The 22,477-nt window shown below is 40.8% G+C and overlaps 2 protein-coding genes across 2 annotated transcripts; one reads left to right on the top strand and one right to left on the bottom strand.

Moving 5' to 3' along the window:
- Nucleotides 1-319: 319 nt before the first annotated feature.
- LOC120293186 (ER lumen protein-retaining receptor A) lies at nucleotides 320-6,522 on the bottom strand. Its single transcript, XM_039312122.1, has 6 exons — nucleotides 6,310-6,522; nucleotides 5,677-5,942; nucleotides 3,313-3,428; nucleotides 1,088-1,161; nucleotides 937-1,000; nucleotides 320-854 (listed from the first exon to the last, which is right to left on the bottom strand). The coding sequence occupies exons 1-6, from the start codon at nucleotides 6,398-6,400 to the stop codon at nucleotides 818-820; spliced, it is 648 nt and encodes a 215-aa protein (XP_039168056.1). The 5' UTR covers nucleotides 6,401-6,522; the 3' UTR covers nucleotides 320-817.
- Nucleotides 6,523-16,552: 10,030 nt separating this feature from the next.
- LOC120293247 (ubiquitin domain-containing protein 1-like) lies at nucleotides 16,553-20,729 on the top strand. The gene is made up of 4 exons (XM_039312267.1): nucleotides 16,553-16,736; nucleotides 17,830-17,952; nucleotides 20,157-20,276; nucleotides 20,394-20,729. Exons 1-4 carry the CDS (start codon nucleotides 16,703-16,705, stop codon nucleotides 20,456-20,458), a joined length of 342 nt encoding a protein of 113 aa, XP_039168201.1. The 5' UTR covers nucleotides 16,553-16,702; the 3' UTR covers nucleotides 20,459-20,729.
- The last annotated feature ends 1,748 nt before the right edge of the window (nucleotides 20,730-22,477 follow it).

Below are 22,477 nucleotides of genomic sequence, written 5' to 3'. Positions count from 1 at the left end.
TGAAGAAGGTTTTGATCGATGAATCGACCTTGCATGGACGACGGCAACGTCATTCTCAGCCTCCCACAACCACTCAATTTCACGTGCCAATTCTTCTTCCGTAAAGCCAAAGGAACGTGCAAGTTCCTATCTTCCCTACCAAAGAGTCCAGACAACTCCCCATCACACCTCACTTTTTCAGATGGATGAGACACAGTCATCGATTTTGGCATATGGTTTGCAGCTTTTGTGCAGATTCCGAAGTGAAGGACCAGCCTAAAAACTGTAATGGAGATGAGACGTCCTAACCCCATCAATGGATTTCAATTGGAATCTGATATTGGTTTAGAAACTCCATTAAGCTTGCAAAATCTCAGGAAAGGTCATTCACATGCAAAACGAAACCCACCAAATCCTAGCAGAAATTTCCCTCTTTCATCCATCTCCTTTTCATTACTATGGTTCTTTTTACAGACCAAAAGGTGGGGCCGTAGATACATTATACCGAAATTACTGGTAGAACTTTTCGATATAAACAATGGGCACGTGAAATCAGATCATAGCTTTACAAGAAAGTGTGAAAAGTTGCAAACCTTCACCTCATGCATGTGGACGTGGCTGGCGACATCCGAATCGATGGATATCTCTCCCGTACAATCTTTTCATCCATCCACCCAAAATGGGAAAGCCATCAGCATCTGGGGCCGACTTTTCGAGTTTCCTTTTCCTTCCCAAACATTGTCATTCAGCATGTGATCCACAGCGATGATGACAACGACAACATGCGGAGTGATTTGCTAAAAGGAGTTCCAACCATTCAACAGCGTTCATTATTGGCTCAAGCTGGTAGCTGAAGCTTGGCATTGTTCTTCCAACTGCGAAAAAGGAGGGCATCTCACATCACTCGTACAACTATATCAGAGCAATAATTATCCGGGGGGGTTCCACTTTAACTACCTGATAAAGTAATAGTAGAAGAAATCCGCATAAAGAGCGCTCTGAACAAGCCCTGAGATGCAGGCTGATGAACAAAGAAAGATGATCAATCGTTCCACTTCTGAACAATAACTGCGATTAGTCTCCTGAAAGTTTGACAACAAAAGCTTACCTATCCATCGACTGAAATGCTGCTCAGTGAAATAGCGATATATCCAGTTGAGGATGTAGAAAACTCGATAAGCCCTAAAAGGCAGGAACAGAATTTAAGAACATTATATAATGCCAGAATACAGTGACACAAGATGAAGCAAATACAATTCTTTTAGCAAATCAAAGGAACCAAACCAATCCTAGAACCTCCTAATATGCAGCTTATCTCAGGAGACTTTCTATTTCATCCACTTTCTCCTTTGTGCTTGACAAACGAAAGAAATAAATGTGAACCAATGAATGGTTAAATACATCATATACTGGGACCTCCAATATAATATGAAGATAGAACAGGTTCAAATCTCATTGCCAATCAACATGGTTCAGTTTCTTGGATACGGTAACAGGCAAATACTACATTCAATACAAATAGATTGCAACTCAATCTATGGGACCTATTCTACACATTGTGGCATTGTTGCTGTTAGAATAAAATAGGTTACTGCAAGATCAGTTAACATGAAATTGTTGGCTTCAGAAGGCTTTATGCATAAGTAAAAAGGAGAGATGGCTGTCTTCAATACACTTACCATGATTTGGACTGTCTGGCAACTAGCGAGAGATGGAGTTTTTTTTTTTTTCCTCTCTTTTTAGTGATAAACTTTTAGGCACAAAGTACTTACCAAAAAAAAAAACTTTTAGGCACAAAGCCTAAAGATCATAGTCAATAAATGGAAGAGAAGAAACTAATGTGAACGTGGTTTGACATCAATGGACAGACACAACATGAGGCTAAGTTAATAGTTGATATTTTATATTTGAGATGGTTGATCCAAGTACTCATCATAAATTCTACTTTAACACAAAAATTTACAAGGAGCTGAATAAATGGAAGACTCCGGATGAAACACCACCAACTTTCATTGGCAGGGAGAGAGAATGCAGGGGCACTGTGACTCTCAACTGGTAAACACAGAACGTTATCTTTGCTAATCTAAAAATCGTTCGTATACAGCTCATCAAGGCCAAAGAAAGAACTATCCCTAGAAATTACTCCCACTAACTTTCAGGTTAAATTTTCTCATCAGCGACTTTCACTTAGCTCATTTAGCTCATCGGTGGAGCGATAAGATTTTCTCTTGTTAATCCAAAGAGTTTCATTCTCAATATATTAATGATTGACAGACTCACTTGAATAAGTTAGTATTTTAGGGGCGGAAAAAGGGGTTAAACATCAACAACATAAGCTAGAAACTGAATGTACTCCATGACCACCAGATGTTTGGAAATCTGCTTCAGGTTTTAGGTTCCACCAAGGCAACCATTGACACAAGGATAACTTGAGGGAATAGCCCACTTTTACAACTTCTCAAAGTTACTGAATTCTTTGATTTAGGATGATTATAAATTTGAATGTTGACAAAGGATTGCAAATGGAGTTCCACACGATAAAAGGAAGTCAAACTGCATCGCCACAACAGTTTTTTCTGTATCATTGCAAAGTTTGTTATTCGGTAAAAGGAAAGATCCTTGCATTTTCTTGGCCCAAGAGACTGCCCAAAGTTAATTGTGTCTTTTATCTGTGCTCAAATTTCGAGTTCAAATCATTACATCTTGCATTTGCTTGGCCATCTAGAGGAAGATGAAGTTGTATGCTTCGATAAGTTTCCAGAACACGTGGGACAGGGAACATATGCCTAATGGGAATTAGTCAGTGAATGCTTGGAGAAACTCCAAACACCCTGTTGTCAGCAAAAAAAGGGAAAAATGAAATGAGAAGCACTGCTTTAACAGCAAGACCATACATGTGATGATAAAAGATTTATTATGTTTGAGATGATATGTATTCCATGATCGAAAGGGTTTGGACAGATGAGGCTTGACCAAGTTATCAAAACACAAAGAAAGGACTCGATAACGTCACAAGATGGGCTTAGTTAAACCTTAAAAAGATAAAGATAGGCTCAGATTAGAAGAAAATTAACACACCAAATACAAGTAACAAGGGAAAATGTAGAAGTATGTTATCCAAAAAGAATAGGGGAAACATAATAATAGGGACCACAATACAAGGTTGTTCCAGGGATTAGACTTTTTCTCACCGAATATTCTAAGTGGATGACTATGAATAGGTAATTAGAGTGCCACCAGTGCAGAGGAACATCAGCAGAAAATAATGAAAGAGAAGCAAGAGAAACTCCACTTTTAACTGAAAGTATGTAAGATATTAAGAGATATACACACCCAAGAAAGAAGACATATTGCCCTGTTAGATTGTCAACATTCCCACTTCGTTGTAGTAAAACTAACTGGGGAAGAATTGCAACAGCCTCCAAATATATTGAAAACGCCCAGAAGATCTGCAGTAAAATTAATAAATGATCTCAGGTAGCAACTTAACGGTTCAAATAGGCTAGAACACCACAATCTCATAGAAGATCAGAAAAAGTCAGGGAATGTAATGCACTTAAAGTAGGATTTCAAGAAACACAAAACTATTGTCTAGAAAGCATTTTGATCCTTCTCCCTATTTCTTTTTCTGAATTCTATTCCAAAGGAAAAGATTCACGGATTCACTCACAGCGCATATTCCTATTTCTTGTTCCCTTTTGTTTTCCAAAGGAAAAGAATCATGCATAAACTCACAGATCACCAAACGAATGAATAAAACACAACCGCATCACTTCTTCTAGGCTTACAAACGTTGAAATCAACCATGAGGGGACAACAACCACTAAGCCCTTATGAAAAATGCTGTAACAGAGAAGTTGAAGGCTACTGCTTGAAGCTACATCAGAAGGCTACAACTTGTCCCTCAAAGGACCATGAAGAATCACAAGACCATCTGAGAACATCTGTTTCTCCCAGCATAAACCAAGAGGTGGTCCGGGAGAATCTTGAAACCAATCCATCAATTACAAGTTTTCTTTGCATAGGCCATTCCTCGCCCTCACATTGATATTGGTGGCTATAACAGCACAACAAGCCCCTAAAATGGTGGCACTAGGTATACACTTACACTGGAGGAGTCATCTTTTCCCTCAGAATGAAGCAATTATCCTGAGTCCCAACAGCAGAAACAACTAGCATAGACAGCCTTTTCTACATTTCTAATACTCTGTTTGGGGAGGAGAAGAAAAATTATGTTGAACATAACTGTAAACAGAGTTACAGAGTGGGTAGCAGTAGTACTAATATAAGCAAAATTTTTCTTTTTTTATTGCATCTTTGACGCTGAACTAGACAGTTTTGCACATCGTCACATAACCAGCAATCGTAATATCGCCTCCACTATTAACGAAATTTGTTTTCCTCTGAGGACACTTTTTTGACAGTCTCCTAATTTAGAGATAACCATGAGAATTGCTGGAGAAAGTGACAAGGACAATATATTATGCACCAGATATCACAAACCATGATAAGGGACATTGGTTCTATTTTACGGCACTCTAGTAGTTTGGAACATGAAAATTGACATTCCCATCATCCAATTTGGGACTTTCCATTGCTTTTCATTGAAAATATTGGAAATTTACTTCTAAGACAAGCAATGTCATGAAAAGACGGTTAGAGATTTTAGTATGTTAAGCAGTCTTTTAGATGTGCATAAAACATATTAGAGCATATATTGTCCAAAACACAGCTAAAAATGCAATTTTTAATTCAACAACACAACAAGATGTTGCCTACCCACTCCATAACACATTTCATTGCACAGAAGAAGCCCGCATCATAAAAAATAAACCTCAGCACGATCAAAAGGCCATTAATTCCACAAATGGCTATATTTATTCTACATAAATTAAGGCTGCCAATCAATTATATTCATAAACCCCTCCTGCAGCTACTAAGAGTGCATTTGGATTGACAAAAACAAAAGCATCATTTTGGTTTCCAGGCAAATTTTTTCTCTGTCGCCCAAATGAGAAATAGAAAACTTAAATTTTCAGGAAAAACTAGTAATTCCAAATAACTTTTACTGTCGACATTTGTGAGATTTCACAGGTTTTAGGGGTTCTATGCTAAATAAGAAATAAACTCCAACACTGACAAAAGCTAGAGCAAATAATTGACTCCAAACAAACACTATGTTCATGAGCAGATGCCAAAGTAGATAAGTTCAATTAAAGAACAAATGACTAGAGGTACAGCCTGTAAAATGTCTACTATCCAAGCAACTAATAAGCAAATTAATAAGGGTTTGCAGTGACGCATGGAGCGAGGAGAAAACAGTGAGAAAAATGGAAACCCAGCCAAACCTAGGAACGTCTCTGGTAAATATCGCAGTGAACTCAGTATCCAACCTAAAAATCCTCCCAAGGATATAAGCAAAGACAAGGAAGCACATTAAGGTAATCTAAAAAAGTAATTGCTAATGCGGAGTAAAAAGGGACCCGAAATGAATTCGATGTCACTAACAAACTGCAATGGATCGTGTGTCAAAACGGCCAAGTCCAACATTTGAACAGTAGATATGGAAAAAGCTCATGCAAGTCTCAAAAAGAGCCCAGCGAACTTTCTACATAAGTGATTCCAACCCCAATTAAACCTCTGTCTCCAGTCATCAGATTAATCCGAAACACGCAAGAGTCGAACAACAGAATTTACCTCCTGAAAAGTGAACTTCTCATGAACGAGAAGTGCCAGCACGAACACGGCCAACGCCAGAAAATAGTGGCGGAAGGTGTCGAGGTCCTTGTTATAGCTACGGCGCACGACGGGATGCGCCCGCATGCACCACACGATCGCGAGCGAGCTCCCGATGAACACCAGCTTCATCAGGGTATTATACACCGAGATGAAGTCCGTGAACAGATCCAGGTACCGCGCCAGAAACACCACCGCGTAGAGCTCCTGGGTCTTCAGGGACACCCCTGGTCAAGCGGGCCGCGACAAGATCTCAGCTTTCCGGGATTCAACAAAATTCAAAGAGAACCCACATAACAAATCGACCTGAAACCCAATACAGGCACAACCCTCAATGCAAGGAATTAGCAATGCTGTCTACCCAACTGCCCTAGAGAGCAATAAATTTAAGGAATTCTGCTGAATCTCGCAACCACAAGAATCGCCACTGAAACCCAGCAATACCCAACGAGTTCGGGCCTAATCAGACCCAGAGGGCGCCCGGAACGGCTCGAGCTTCCGCCCCTCCATCGACGGCTCCGACAGCACGCGACGGCGACGGCGACGGCGAGACGGGAGTGAGCGGAGAGAGAGAGAGAGGGAGGGGGGTTTTACCGGAGCACGATTTGGTGGCGTAGATCTTGAGGAGGAGGACGAGGATACTGATGAGGTGGGTCATGTCGCCGGCGAATCTGAACACGTTCATGGCTGCCGGCGCCGACGAGGAACCCTGCCTGAGCGAGAGCTAGAGAGAGAGAGAGAGAGATTGCAGAGGCGAGAAGCTCTTCGACAGGTTTTGGTGTGGTTGCTGCTTGTTGCGTGGAAGCGAAGGTGAGGAGACGGAAATCGAGGGAGAGAGAGGGGGAGGAGGGAGATGACGTGGCGGATGGGAAGGGCTTTTGGGGCCCACCCGCGGTTCCGTCGTGGCGATGGGCCGATGGCGACGGGGAGCGATGTTCGCCTGTGGATCGGCCCATGGGGTCGATCTCTGCACCCTCGCCGCCGACGGCCATCTTGCGGGCCGTTTGATGTCTAATCACCGCAGATTGATTTGTAAATAGACGGCTATAAAGTACCTTGATTAAACTGTGTCAAAAATCGAATCAAAAATTGAATCGAACCAAATTGAATTAATTTTTTTTTTTTTTTTGTTATTCTACTTTTTTATTCCTACTCTACACTCACCCTCAGACCCACTTCTGAAACTTACGCGTCCCCACCTCATCTCCAAAAAAGTGAGAATTTGAGCTTTAACTCCTATCTCCCTTTAGTTCGTTTTTAGTTCGATTCTTATTCGGTTTAGTTGTTATTAAAAATCGAAACCTTTTAACCAATGGGTTTTTATCGGTTCGGTTAACTCAACCAAACCGATAAATAATTACTCTCAAGAACCAAACCCCGTTTCTCCCCTCTCGTCTTCCGCTCTCCTCATGCACAACAGAGGTATGCTGACGACGAAGCTTCTGCAACCGACGCTATGGATCGCCCGTGCCACCGGCAAATCTATCTCATTGTCGCCTTAGCCCATGTGCCCCTCCCATTTGGGCTTTCCTGGTTGATTTTTTGCAATGAAAGTCCTCCATTACTCACGGTCAAAAGTCACACATCTAAAAAAAAAAATACTGTTTTACTTAGTAAGGTTGCGCAAAACGGATCACCCAAATCGAACACGCCTAGACTAGACCGGACCAACTAGTTTGGTCTGATTTCCGAGAATGTCAGTTTGGTTTACAATTCCTAAAAATGGAGCTGGTGTCAGACGGTTTGGACCGGATGGGACCCTAAAAATACTTTTTATTGTATTATATATTAAAAAAATAGTAAAATGTAAACTAAACACTATATTAATCAAATTCCAAGCAACGGAAAAAAAATAAGTGATTGGTTTTTTCAGATTGAATCGGAACCAGTTCCCGATCCTAGGACTAACTAGTCTAGTCCACGGTTCCGAATTTTTGGGAACCGACTATCCCTGTTACTCAGTTAAATATAGAGGCAACACAATGCTTGCGGATCCGACGTTCAATTCGAGCATGAAACGCATCGCACGGGACTCTTTCTTCGTGTTCGAGGGCACCCTCCGGAAAGGGCAATTTCAGGGTCTCTCATGTCTCCGTTGTGGGGATCGACTTGCCGACAGATGAACCCAGGAAGGAGCAAACCGAAATCCTTAATTCATTAATATTTGTAGATTGCTTTTGTTCCTGTTTCAAGGCTTGCATGGAGAGAAGCATCTTGATGAAGAATGGCTAGAAAAGAACCAGTGTGTTTCACATTTATTTATTTTTCTCTGAATCTTAATACAATTTCACTCGCGAAACTTTCGAAAACTCAAGTCTTAATCTCATCCAAGTCCATATAAGACTTATTAGTTGATGATATTTATATGCATATTTTGTGAAAAAAAAAAAACTTAAAGTTGCTGTTAAGTTCAGTCTTATTTCGAATTTGTATGCATGAAATTATCTCACAAAAGTTGCTCATGTTACTCTATATCATTTTCCCATGAAAACATTTCACGGGAAAATTTCTAATAGCCCTTGAAGTGAGGTTGTTTTAAGAAAAGCTCTCCCTAAAGTGAATCTGTCAGAAAACGATAGGAAAAGAGAGTGTTTTCTTGGAGAAATTGTAATTTGTATATTTTCTGTATGTTCATGTACATGAGCACTGCTCTTTATATGTTACAAGAGAAAAATAGGGAATAGAATATACACGATTGTACTACGATTACATTCCCTCTTTACCAAGCTAATCACAGATTAACAAAATTGATTAATTGGCAACTTAATCGATATGGAATCGATATATATATATATATATATATATATATATATATATATATATATTATTTTTTTGTGATCCAGAAACCTCGAAAGCCAACAAATGGCGGGAAGAACCTAAGATCGACGCAAGCCGCCACCACACTCATGTTAGCAGTTAAGTCACTCTGCGACGCAGGGGGATTCAAACCCCTCCCCTTCGTGAGGGGGAGAGGGCCCAAAGCCAGCAACGCCATCCAGGTGGGTGGTGATATGGAATCGATATTTGCTATTCATATTTCCAACAAATCTCATCTCAAATAAATTTTTAGAACGGAGCAAGTCTCAAATCACCCTAGAATCACCGGCTGCTCAAATTTTGTTGGCCGACAATCACGGGCAACATTGTGCAGCAATGGTAGGGCTTTCTATTTGTCATGAACCTTCTTGTTTAACTCAATTCCAAATGCAACTTCGTCGAAATAACCCAAAACCCTAAATACCCAAACAGCCTTGTGTCACGAGCCTAGAGGTGGACGACCCGAGAGGTTCCCCAAAGTCAACCCCAACTCGCCCATGGACCTCCTGCTGTCACTCGGATTCCCACCGACCCTTCTCCCCGAACATTGTAAGGGCGGGCACAACCGTCATTGAGTCACCTTCTAGTTTTCTGCATCGTTATTTATGTCGGTAGATGGTAAACGACATTATGTCGGTAGTTGAGGCGGTGCGATCTCGTCCACCAATAGAATTCTAGATCAACAGATGTAATCTGAGGCCCTCAGCTATAAAAGGGGTGACCTCCCTCATTTTGTAGTCATCCAATCCATTTCAGAATTATCAAAGTTCTATTCCTTCTCAGAGCTTCTCTCTCTAACTTTCTCTCTCAACGATCCGGGTAAGCGAGCGGGTAAGCGTTCGATCGAGTAAGGCTTGGCTTGGGTGATCCAAAGTTGCCCGAGTCGCCGCGCGGTCACGATCCCAATCGATCGGCCCGTGACAAGTGGTATCAGAGCAAAAGAGAGATCCGTTCGAGAGATCAAGGAGCACCAACTGTTCGAAGGAATGTCGAGCCAAGAAGCTGTCATGGTTGGAGAGGCCGCACAAGTCAACGAGAACCGCAGCCGTGCAAAGAAAAGAGATGCCTCGATGAATGCCGTAGCTGCGTTCGATGAGAAGATCGGGAAGGTTCGGAGCGCCGTGCTCGAACTCATGGAAGGTCTTGACGATGTGCGAGATCGGATCATGGAGGTCGAGAGTTCGCTCCGTGAAGACTTCACGTCATGCCTCAACGAAGCTACCGCGCCCTTACACGACAAGGATGAAGCCCTTGAAGCATCGATTGATGTGTTGAAGGAGCGCGTTCAAGTGGTCGAGGAAGAAGCTCCGCGTAGGGACGAGGTTGAAGCCATGAAGGCCGAGATCCAAGAGCTCAAGACCGAGCTCGCCCTGTGCAAGTTGAGCATTACCAATGGTGCTGTACCGAACCAAGCGGTGCCCAAAATTGAGGTGCCAAAGCCGAAAGAATTCAAAGGCGAACGATCCGCCAAGGAGGTGGACAACTTCGTCTGGAGCATGGAGCAATACTTTGGCGCCGTCAACATACACGACGAGTCGATCAAGGTAAGAACCGCTTCCATGTTCCTGTCTGATACGGCTATGCTTTGGTGGCGCAATAGGTGCGACGAGGTTAGACGCGGGGCCAATCCTGTGTGCACATGGGACGACTTCGTGCAAGAGTTCCGAGACTACTTTTTCCCCGAGTTCGCTTAACAAGAGGCCCGTAGCAAGCTCCATCGCCTCGAGCAAAGAGGCACAGTTCAAGAGTACATGAAAGAGTTCACCGAGCTCAAACTCCAAATTCGCAACCTAGGCGAAGAGGAGGCTCTCGGAGCGTTCATGGATGGACTCAAGCCATGGGCTTAGCTCGAGTTGAAGCGGCGGGACGTGAGTAGCCTGGCGCGTGCACTGAGCGTGGCCGAGTCACTCGTCGACCTCACCAAGACTGAACCAAGGAGTCGACCAAGGGATTGGAGGTCTGATCGACCTTGTGAGGATGAAGCACGAAGCACTCCCCGGGCTGCGCATGATCAAGGCGGCCGAGCCAAGGCATGGGGAGAAGGAACTTCTAAGCCATCCTTCCAAAGGGGTCGACCACTGACCGACTACGCGAGTAGGTACGATCAACCCCCGCCTTCTCCTTGCTTCATTTGCCAAGGTCCACACTGGACCCAAAAATGCTCGAAGAAGGGTCGAATCAACGCCCTCCTTGCCCTTGAGGAAGAGAAGGAGGAGCCCAAAGAAGACAAGCGGCAGATTTGGATTGGAGCTGTGAGAAATATCAACTCGGTCCAAGCCCGATCGCCGACCAAAGAAGAAGGAATCGCTCCAAACACCGACATGTTCTTCGTGGAGGTCGAAGTGGGCGGCCGAACGCTTTACACTTTGGTCGACACCGGCGCATCCAACATGTTCATGTCGACCGAGGTTGCAAAAGCCTTGGGACTTCACGTGGAGCCATCCGGGAAGTCATACAAGCCAATCAATTCGGGCGACTTCCATGGCGTTGGAGCAACACCCGACGTGGACGTCAAGATTGGAGGATGGAGAGGTCGAATGGCGTTCGGTAATCCCTCGACGATTATGATCTCATACTTGGCATGCAATTCTTCAAGAGTGTGGGAGCCATGATCGACATGAGGACAAAGTGCATGATGATCCTCGACCAAAAGTGCCCGTCGATGATCCCCATGATCAAAGGGGTGGTCGACACCAAGACCATCGCGTTGATCCGACGCCTCGACAAGAGCTTGAAGGCCGTCATGCGCATCAACAAGCTGTCTGAGGTCAAGCCAAAGGTCGAGTTGGATCCTACTCCGACTCACGACATGCCAATCCAAGCGCTCTTCCCCGAGGTTGAGTGTGCACCGCGTGCTCCGTCCAAGCCAAAGACCGAGCCGCGTACCAAATCCGACTTCATCATTGAAGGATGCGGTCCTTCGTTCGTGAGCGTCCGAGCGAAGAGAAACAAGCACAAGAGAGACCGTGCAAAGCCCGCAAGGCTGCTCGCCAAGCTGAGAGCGACGAGGACGTCGCTCGATTGAGTGGGGGAGAATGTCACGGGCCTAGAGATGGACGACCCGAGAGGTTCCCCAAAGTCGACCCCAACTCGCCCGTGGACCTCCTGCTGTCACTCAGATTCCCACCGAGCCTTCTCCCCGAACATTGTAAGGGCAGGCACAACCGTCATTGAGTCACATTCTAGTTTTCTGCACCGTTATTTATGTCAGTAGATGGTAAACGACATTATGTCGGTAGTTGAGGCGGTGCGATCTCGTCCACCGATAGAATTCTAGATCAACGGATGTAATCCGAGGCCCTCAACTATAAAAGGGGTGACCTCCCTCATTTTGTAATCATCCAATCCATTTCAGAATTATCAAAGTTCTATTCCTTCTCGGAGCTTCTCTCTCTAACTTTCTCTCTCAACGATCCGGGTAAGCGAGCGGGTAAGCGTTCGATTGAGCAAGGCTTGGCTTGGGTGATCCAAAGTTGCCCGAGTCGCCGCGCGGTCACGATCCCAATCGATCGGCCCGTGACACTTGGCTACAAGTCCTTCTTCTTCGGTCGAATCCGAAACCTCGATGGAACAGTTCCTCATCCCGGTGAAACCATTAGTCCGTGCTTTAGAGCCTGTTATAAGGTATTGATTTGTGCTTCCTCAAATCATTAATTTCTCGAGATCATGCAATAATTCATGCAACTTTCAAAGCATGTTTTACTTCATCGATTCTCATCTAAAAAAAAATCTCTACCTCTCTATTCCATTCGTTTCATGAAAATAACTTTGAGGTAACTTTTTTTGAATTTTCTGACGTTATTATCATGGAAAATGAACTAGTCAAGAAAAATATTTTTCTGCTATTGAAAAAAATACTTTTAAAAGTGGGGAAAATGTTTTCCATAGTTTAGAAAGCGAAAAATATTTTTCCATAACTTCTTTCAACCTACTTTCTTTCGCCAAACACATTTTTCATTTTATTTTTATGTTTTATTTTCTTTCAGGTTAATACCTTGAAAAATGTCAAACTGGTCTACTTATGACAAATTTACCATAAATTAATTTTTTGACTACGAAAAGCTCCAAATGATACACTTGTAACAAGTTTACCTCAGGTGATTATAAAAATCTCAAATTGGTACATTTGTGACAAATATTAGATTAAATACCCAAAAAACTACAAAAATGGTACAATTGTGACAAATATATAGTAAAATCCTAAGTTAGTACATTAGTCCACTTTACGTATTATTCAACTCAATAATTTGACAATAAAATTTAACAAAAATTAACAAAGAGTAAATTTGTCACAAATATATTAATTTGGGATAAATTTATCAAAAGTGTATCGGCTTGAATTTTTTGTAGTTAAAAAAAAAAATCAATTTAAGGTGAATTTGTCGCAAGTGTATTGGTTTAAAAGTTTTCAAGGTATTAACCCTTTTCTATGTCATTAAAAGTCAATTTTTAATTTTTTTTTTTCTTTTACTTTTTTTTCTTCTTTTTTTCCTTGGCCTTGGCCGATTGCCGGCCACAACAACGGCTAGTGACTGGCCACAAGCTAACTCAAGCCTTGTCAATGGCCGATTGCTCGGTCATCACGTGGCGGTAACTAGCCAAGGCCAAGGAAGAAGAAGAAAAGGAAAGAAAGAAAAAAAGAAAAAGGAAAGGAAAGGACAAAATTATAAAAATTGATTTTAAAAAATAAAATAATAGAAAAAAATATTGAAAATGAGTGCACGCAAGAAAAGATTTTCCTTACCCAATGGTGGAAAAATATTATCTCGTTCATTTTCAAATTTCAATTGAACATTGGAAAATATGATTATTTTTTTGGAAAATGACTTCATTAAAAATAATTTTTTGGAAACATCATATTTCTCGTGAAATGAATGAAATCTAAATATGAGATCTTGCAAAAAGGTTTCGTGAGGCATAAATTTTTCAATCTTGGATATTGTACTAATATTTTGAACCCAAGTAAGTAGGGAAAATCATAAACGATTGAAACTCTTTAGAGTAAACTTGACCAAGAAAAAAAAAATAACGAGCAATTCTAGAATCAAGCAGCACAAAATAAAAAATTTAGCACTCGATTTTTTAATTTTGTCAAATTCGATCTTTTCAAAGGACAGCTTACTATATGGAGAATTAAGATATATGGAAAATAAAATGACTTCACCGGGTAATGACTAGAAGAACAATAGGTTCCTCTTTGACGACAATTGATTAAGATGGTAGAACTAAAGTACAAAATTCTAACAAGATTAGATGCCGACATGACATAGTTGATTTTGACATGAAAGAAAACTTGTAAGCATGAACGATCGATAGTGATATGATAACACTTTTTGTCCATATGATTTCACACCCAAAAAAGAATAAAAATCAATACAAGGGCCGCCAAATTTGATGGAACTTGACATCTTTCTTGATTGGCTTGAAACTATCATTAGCAAATGAAGGATTGAGTAACATATCTAGTTCTTTTAAGTTTCAGCGATAGAGCGATTTGGTCCTCTAACTTTGATTTTTTTTTCTTCAATAGTGGAATTTACTCATTTAGTGCTATCGAACCTCTTGGTCAACCACTCTAACTAGGCCGGCAGATTAATTAATGACATGGCATTGCTTATGTGATGGAAAATGACGGGTCATGTCGATTTGGCTCCAAATGGGCAGAAACAATCGAGAAGAATAGGGTAAAAAAAAAAAAAAAAAAGAAAAGAGATGATAATTTGACAGTATTAGTTATAGCAGGTAAACAAAGCACTTGATTGCTTAAATAAAGAAGGCTGGAGGATGTGATTCCATGAAACAAAACTTTGAGGACCAGGTTGCGCAAATTCAAAACTTAGAGATTTCAATTGGACAAAATGAAACTTAGAAAATCAAATTGCACAATCACTAGAACTAGAGAGTTAAATTTGTACTTAACCTCATGCTTTATGAGGCAAGCAATGCACCACCGCCGACTTATATACGAGATAGACACGTTTAGATCTAATATGTATGTGCTGGACTACGTGTTTTATATATGTCGTACAAATGGACTACCAACATGTATAATTATCCAATTCTTGATTATATAAAGATAATTTAAAATGGGAAAAACGGCTAAAACTATGCTTAGTCTGCTGTATATTTCTCAAGTAGACTGCACACTGCGGACTCGCTGTCAAGAGTACACCAGATTCAACTAGGAGTACACCAGATTCAACTAGTTGCCCACCGTAGTCATGTCTACAGGCACACAATAAAAAAAGTGGTGCTGAGATATAGATGTTGTTCGCAGCATCATCCATCTTTGCCGACTCGGCGAGTTCATCGGCACATCCAGTAGCATCCCGGAGAACATGTCTCGGTTCGCATCGCTCGAATCTCCCGTCCTCGGAGGTCCTGAATTCATTAGGAACACGAAGGATGAAAGCGAGCCATCAGGCATGTATGTTATTCAAATACTTAAGTAAGGAGAAGCGAATCCGTCTTTAACTCAAAGAGTTTGAACATTAGATTCAAGATCAACTGTAAAAGCCATCTGCAAGAGCGTAAGTTTCTGCAACAATGACAGAAACTTTGCCTATGTTTCTAGCGAAGTCCTGCACCCATTTTACCTGACATTTCAAGAAAGCAAGAACAGAAAGTGATCGTCCCCAAAAAAACAGATGGAGTGAAGGAAATATGAGGGCTCGCAATATCTGTAAAAAGGGTGAAAATACAGGGGATAAATAGAAGGGGTAATCAGTTCCAAGCGCGAAGGTTTCGGATCAAGAATCTGGAAGTGAGAACCAAATTGGTTCTCTTATGTACCAGCCTAGAACTGAACATGGTTTGACTTGGAAAATGGGCCTAACTTTAAGTAACATAAGTACTATTTTAGTATATGTTTGCGCTAAAAAATGACCAACTTTTGATTATTATCGACATGTGATAGACTTTGTTGGGAGAACAGAATTTGGTCATTTATGAAGAGAATTATTGACAACTTGATGAGTACATAGCTTGAAGAAATCAATAAAAAGTGAAGTCGACAATTTAGAATGCAATTGTGAACATAACGGAGTAAAGCAACGGTTAAGATAGCGGATTTGAAGAAACCATTAACATAGTAGAGTTGAAAAAAATGTAATGGAGTCAATGTAATCGTTGATGTGGTTGTTTGTAACCACTATTGATAACTTTCATTGCCACATCATCCACTTTGAAGGGCCTTCCAAAAATCAAATAAATTTGCTTTCTTTAAGTTATCTTTATTTTCTTGCACCGTACTTTTATCTTTTAAACTCACATCATTGATTAAATTCGGCGTGTATCTTTATCTTAAGTGACATATCATTAATTAAATTCCAACATAATTTGTTTATGTTCAAGTTTGTAGAGTTTGTATTTTTTAGATCTTATTAATAATTAAATTTCGATATAGTTTGTGTTTGTATGGTTCTATCAATTCTATTTGATGTGAAGTTGTTCATTTTCCTACTTATATTGATATTCCCTATTCGAAGTCACTATAATCAAAGAATAACTTTCATTGAAAGGTGTGAGAAATTCCAACGAAACGACAAAAGATATTTTATGAAAAGTGCATGGCATAACAGTAAATGCATTGCCGAACTCTCTAACCTTTATGGTTCTATATCTAAAAACTCACTTGTTTTCTAAGCAAAGAACCAAAGAAAAAGGACCTAAAAGTTCTGGTTTTATCTCGGTAACCCGCGCGATTCGCAAAGACAACATAAAATCAACTTCCCGATTTCATACCCAACCGATCGGTCCCAATCCGAACCGGTCTGGAACCGACTGGGTTTCTTGGATCGAATCGCCCATTTTTCTCTTTCTGGCAGAAAAGAAAAATAAATAAATAAATAAATAAAAAGAAGAAAAAGGGAAAATTAGACCATAGGAAGACGACAAAATGACCTCTTGCTTACGTGGACACAGAAAACCCACTGACCGGGCCCCACCTCCCCACCTCACTCTCTCTCTCTTCCTGCCTTCGTGACTTTCGCTCCTCTTCTTCTCCTCCCCTTTATGTACTTCAGCTGTTCGGCATAAAATCCTCCGAAACCCGCGTCGATTCCACCGCCCCGATCGCCGCCACCGCACCCGCCTCCCTCTCCGCCGCGCCGCCTCCGCCGACCGCCGCCTCCACCGCCGCCGCCGCCTCCGCCGCCGCCGATTCGATGCGATGGGCTGCGCCGGATCTCGGCCCAAGGGAGACGGTACGGCGCCCCGACGCTCTCCGCGGCTCTGGATTTTCCGTGTCGCCGGTTCCTGTTCGGGTTCCGTCGATCCTTTTGTTCTTCGAGTGCTGGCGTGTTTGAATTCGGTCTGCTGCTGGAGCGTTGACTGTGTGACCTAGAACGCCGATATCGGCGATGATCGAGTTTCTTTTCTTGTGCCTTAGCGAGCTCGGTGACTCGATTGTTTGCCTGCTGATTTTTCCGCGCCGTCGGTTTCTTGATTTCTAGCCGTGTCGTTGCCTGTTCAGGGCATGTGGTTCGTTAATTCGGTGATTGTGGATTACACACTTGCTGCTGTGAATCGGATAGGCTGTATTCTTTCAGGATGTGTGACGCATTGGTCGGCTAGGGTGTTTGTTTTTTTTTTCGGGAGTTGAAGAATTAATGAAATCATTTGAATCTGTATGCGAAACGTTGGAACAATTAACGCGAACTATGCATTTTGACCAAACTGTGATTTTGATGGAACCAGTGAATAGTTCAACTTTTTACTCTGTTGGTCTTACAACTTGATCTGCTGAGCATTTGAGAAAGAACATAATTTGTTTCTAATGGAGCCATCAAGAAAATGTAGTTTGCATATGGCTGCATGTGATTCTTTTCATGTAAAGCTCGAAAGGGTTTGAGCCTACTACTGGATGCCCCCTGATATTCTCCTCGCTTCAATTAATGGCGGTGGGCAGCTATTCTTCTTCACTTGAGCAATGTTGGAAGTTTACATCGATCAATCTTTACTCTGTGACATTCTTTGTTTATATAGGTTGTTAAAATTGGTTGCCTAAGTGCTTCAGATAATTCTCTTCTCATGACAGTCTTGCATTGGATGGGGAAATTGATGTCTAAGAAATTTATAGACATTAACACTATGTGAAGTCCTTGAAATTATCTGTCCAACAAGTAAAGTCCTTGAAATTATTTTTCCAATAATTGGTATCAGAAACACTGTTTAGCATTGCGTTTTAGATATTGTTCTGCCTACTGCTAACACATTTAGTGCACTTGTCGCATCATTTAAAAGGGAAGCTGAACAATTAATCGCATAATAACTTATTGCTTGTATGGTTGCTGACAGACTCTTCTAAGAAAATTAGGAAGCCAAAACCTTGGAAGCATCCTGAAGCAATTACAAGGACACAACTGATGAAGATGCGTGAGGAGTTTTGGGACACTGCACCTCATTATGGTGGGAGACAAGGTATTTCTAAATTGTTAGGATAAGATGGTGTTAACATAATGCACGGTCACCACCCTTCACCTTCACCCACCCACCCAGTGCTGTGGGAGAGGGGAAAACTATGCTTTGCACAATGAGTAGATCATACCTACGTGAGTTGTAAGTGCTATTTTTGCTTGAACACGTTTGAGCAATTTTCTTTTGAATTCTTAAGTTTCTCACATAAATGTGCTGTGTATCATATTTATCATGCTGTTGTTGAGTACAAAATTATAGGTAATGCACATTACACGAGAAATATGTTTTCCATGGGAAAGCAGGGCATGGCTTATCTTCTTATTTTGGGGGAACTCATCGGATATTTGTGGTCTTCTTGTGACTAGATATATTTTTACTTGCCATACTCAAGGATTGCAGTTGTCTTTATTGCTATAGAGGGAGGGGTGGGATTTGAGTAACCATGGCCTCTATATACATGCATCTATTCCTTAGAAAGTGGTCACTATACTCTGACACCAGATGTTGGTATTGGTGATGTTGTTATTTAACTCAGCAATGCAATAAGTTACCTTAGTGACATTGTTGCTGTATGGGAAGCTTGCTAGCTGCAAATTCTTTTCTATTTATTTTATGGAAAAATGGTTGTGGAATGTAAAGTCTCCTATGTTTTACTGCTCGTTTATCAAGCATTGAAATAACTTGAAATACGAACAGCAATTGGATAAAGCACATACATTTAAAGGTCGCAGATGCTTTTTTGTACCTTATGAGTTGTACAATACTTATCACTAAAAAGTGGACTGCATGAATTATTCAGAATTAGGGATCCCTTTCCCAAGAATGTGCTTACCTATTCAGTTTTCAAAATGAAACTTGTAGAGGCTAGAACTATGATGAATGATAATGTCCATGGGCCTACTTATTCAGTCATTTTTAAACTTTAAGTGATGTTATACTTTTACACTTCCGGCTTGAGTAGTCTATCCTCTAACTTGAAGGCTGACACTGTTTTGCTTTGCCTTTGTCAAGCTGCAGCTGTTCTCCTACACACTGTCATCTTTGATTACCCTAAGTGATTTGAACATTTAGTAGGTTTTGCACTACATCTGTCACACTTAACCAATTCAAAGGGGGATTTCTGTGATTCTTGTATGTGGTGGGGTGGGTGTATGACCCACCTGGCTTTTTTTTTTTTTTTTTTCTTTTCTGGGGGTGGGGGGATGTGGGTGTAGGGATGAGGGGTTGTTTACATGTCAGGACGAGGCAGTCTATTACATGAAATGAACTTTCTTTGCTGTTGAAATGATTGTGTGGGATGACAAGTCTTGAGGGTATGCTTGTTACTTCAAGTTGCTAGACCCATGCTTACGTTGGATGCCTTAAGTATGATACTATTTAGAAGATGTAGCACATATCAAATATCAAAAGGTCACCCATAAAATGAAAGGTTTTTTGTAATTCAAAAATAACTTGCTATTAATATTGTCGACTAACATTAATAAGTGATACCCTGTTGATATGATTATCTGGAGATTTCTTTTCAATCGGTGAAAGTGCCTAAAAACTACCAAGCATGTTATCCTTGAAAATAGGTTCCAGCTACGTCAGCTCTCACTGTAGCCAACGCCAATTTGCTTTGAGTCGTAATGCTTTGCATCCGTGACAACGCGGTAGTAGTTTTTTTATTGACTGACCAGATGTATTGCAGCATAAGCTTGCGCCAGTTTAGTAATGTGATGAGAAACGGACATTCCCTAAGGCTTGTAAGATTTTTGAAGCATTGCACATCAATATTCCTTGTCTACAATTAAGAAACCTTCGTAGCAACCTGCTTCTGCATGCCACCGTGGAGTATGATGTGTGTGTGTGTGTGTGTGTAAGAGAGAGAGAGAGAGAAAGGGGGGTTGGTTTCTAGGTGTGGATGGTACCAACTAGTCTTAAGCACATAATTTGTGCATATTTTTTGAGATATATTTTAGCTGGAGCACAAGTTCAAGCCTCATCTTCTGTGCATTTTCAGTGGTGAAACTTTTAGAGAGATTGAAGATGGTGAAGGAGCTGACGTGAATTGGCATGTCAATATCTTGATGACGTAGTTATGTTTTCTGTTGTATATTACCTGACTTCCCCTCAATCTCTATAGTAATTAAATCTCTCTCTGTCTCACTACCTCTCATTTCATATCACTGTTGTAGACTGGTTAAGCAATTTAATTCTGCTTTCAGAGATATGGGATGCTCTGCATGCAGCAGCAGAAGCAGATCTAACGCTTGCCCAAGCAATTGTGGATAGTGCTGGCGTGATTGTTCAGAGAGCTGACTTGACAATATGCTATGATGAAAGAGGTGCTATGTTCATCTATTCACAGTCCCCCACCCGCTTCTCGCCCACCACCACCTAGAAATCTTTCCATCTCTACCGTCCTGTCCAGCATCTAATTCATGCGATGTTGATTGTTGCAGGTGCGAAGTACGAATTGCCCAAGTACGTTTTGAGTGAGCCGACCAATTTGATTGATGAAAATTGACAATGGAGGTGGGGCAGATTTTGCTCAGCTTCGTGTGTAAATCCTGTGAATTGATATTGATAGTTTGGTCAAACAAATTGCATCAAAGTGGAGGTCATTCAGGCATTTTAAATACAAATGTTACGAAACTTCTGCCTCACGAGATGTATAACTACCACAATTTCATATGGTTTGTTTCATTAGTACCTGAACCTTCTAAAGAAACACGAAAAGTAATCAATTCAGGTGATTGTTACAGTGGAAAATCATGACATCCTTGAGTGCTAGACCATTGTTTTCTCAAACTTTTTTACTGTTTCTCAGGCACATCGACCTTGTAATATTATCTGTCTGTTATGTTGGAGTTGTTGATGGCCCCTAAAATTCCAATGCTCCAGATTCATCTCGTACCTCCTTACAGTTTCAGATGTGTTTTGAAATTAGAAAACCAATAACTGAATAGACTAGGGACAATGTAGATTTTCCAATTCACAATGGGGAAAATGTGTTAAATTGTGCACAAATCCGTGTGAAGTTGAACTTAGCGTTACTTGTACATTCATTCAGAGCCTTTAATACCAAATCTGCCCAGTTTGTTTCTCTTGATTAAAATCACACGTAGAGTGGAGATACCTATCTGTAGCAAGAGCACGTAGTTGCAGATTCGCAGTACTAGTTCCTCTTACTGATTGATCATGATGTTTTGATTACGGTCATGAGATACGATTGTATGACATTCTTTTGATGGCCTACAAAGCGAACATTTGGCCCCTCAAATCTCAAGTCGAAAATCCTCATCACGCTACTAGCCGTGAGTCGCATCCCCCTATCGTTCATTCGTCTCTACCCCACATTTAGGTCAGAGTTGTCCACCAACCAACGACAAAAATTCCCCTTCGATTGATAAAAAAAAGTTCCCTTAACGATTTGGAGATCCATTAGACATGGGTATACAATTTCGTGTATTGTTTGTTTTTGGTTGTCATTTAATTGGGAATTTAACCTCCATCAACTATATCTTCCCGTGAATGGACTCCCCACGTTTTAGGGAATGGATACATAAATGACATTAAAGGTCTGTCTTCTCATATTCTGATAAAAAAGCGATAAAGAAAGAAGTTGTGAATTTGATGGAACCGACAGAAGTGATATTGACCTTGTTTTTGCTGACACAAATCAAAAGTCAATTGGTTCTAAGTGAGAATCGACTCCTAAAGTTTTGCATCTATCAGATAAATTCAATGTATAAATTCAGCATGAAAAAGGTATTAAATATAATATTCACCATTTCCATGAGCCACTAAGATCGATATCAAGCAAAGAGTACGGGCATATGTCATAAGAGGTAGAAATAATTTCGTTGGTATTTCCTTCTCTCCGCTCAATTGCAAGAAATCTTATCAATTGGATTTTTAAATTTTAGCCTTCAAAAGAATTTGGACAATTTTATGGATTCGAAATAAATTTTAAAAGAAAAAACTCTACAGATGCGAAAAAAAGTACATGCCTTTCTAGGTGGTGAAAACATTGTTGGAAACACTATAAATTTTTTCATAATAATGACAAAAATATAAGACACAGTCTAAGATAAACTACAGAACTAAAATGTCACTAAATAATTGATTGGCCGCCACTTGGTCAACCTAATATGCGTGGAGAGTCAAGGACAACACATCCAATTATGACAGACACTCAAAAAGTCATAATCAAGAAGTCAATATACATGAATAATTGCACTAGGATCACGAATTATGGTGTCCAATTCGAAAGGTACTTATCGATCAATCTTCGAACTAATCTTGTCAATTGAAATTCTACCATTCCGTCGTTAATATATAGTGAGGAATTAAACCTAGTGGCACTAGAATTCCCAGTCTCACGCTCCTCTTTCTCTTTTCTTCTTTTTTCCTGGACTTCACATTCCTCATACGTGGTGACTCTGCCTTCAAACGGATTTTCTTCTAAATTCGGGCAGCCACAAATTTTTAAAAAGCACTCCTCGGGTACTTTCGAATTAAATACATTAAGGAAACTTTTCAA

The sequence above is a fragment of the Eucalyptus grandis genome, chromosome 5, assembly GCF_016545825.1.
Source record: "Eucalyptus grandis isolate ANBG69807.140 chromosome 5, ASM1654582v1, whole genome shotgun sequence".
In the NCBI taxonomy this organism is placed as follows: Eukaryota; Viridiplantae; Streptophyta; class Magnoliopsida; order Myrtales; family Myrtaceae; genus Eucalyptus; species Eucalyptus grandis.
Note: the sequence above shows the minus strand (reverse complement) of the source record. Positions and strands in the feature narration are given on the sequence as shown.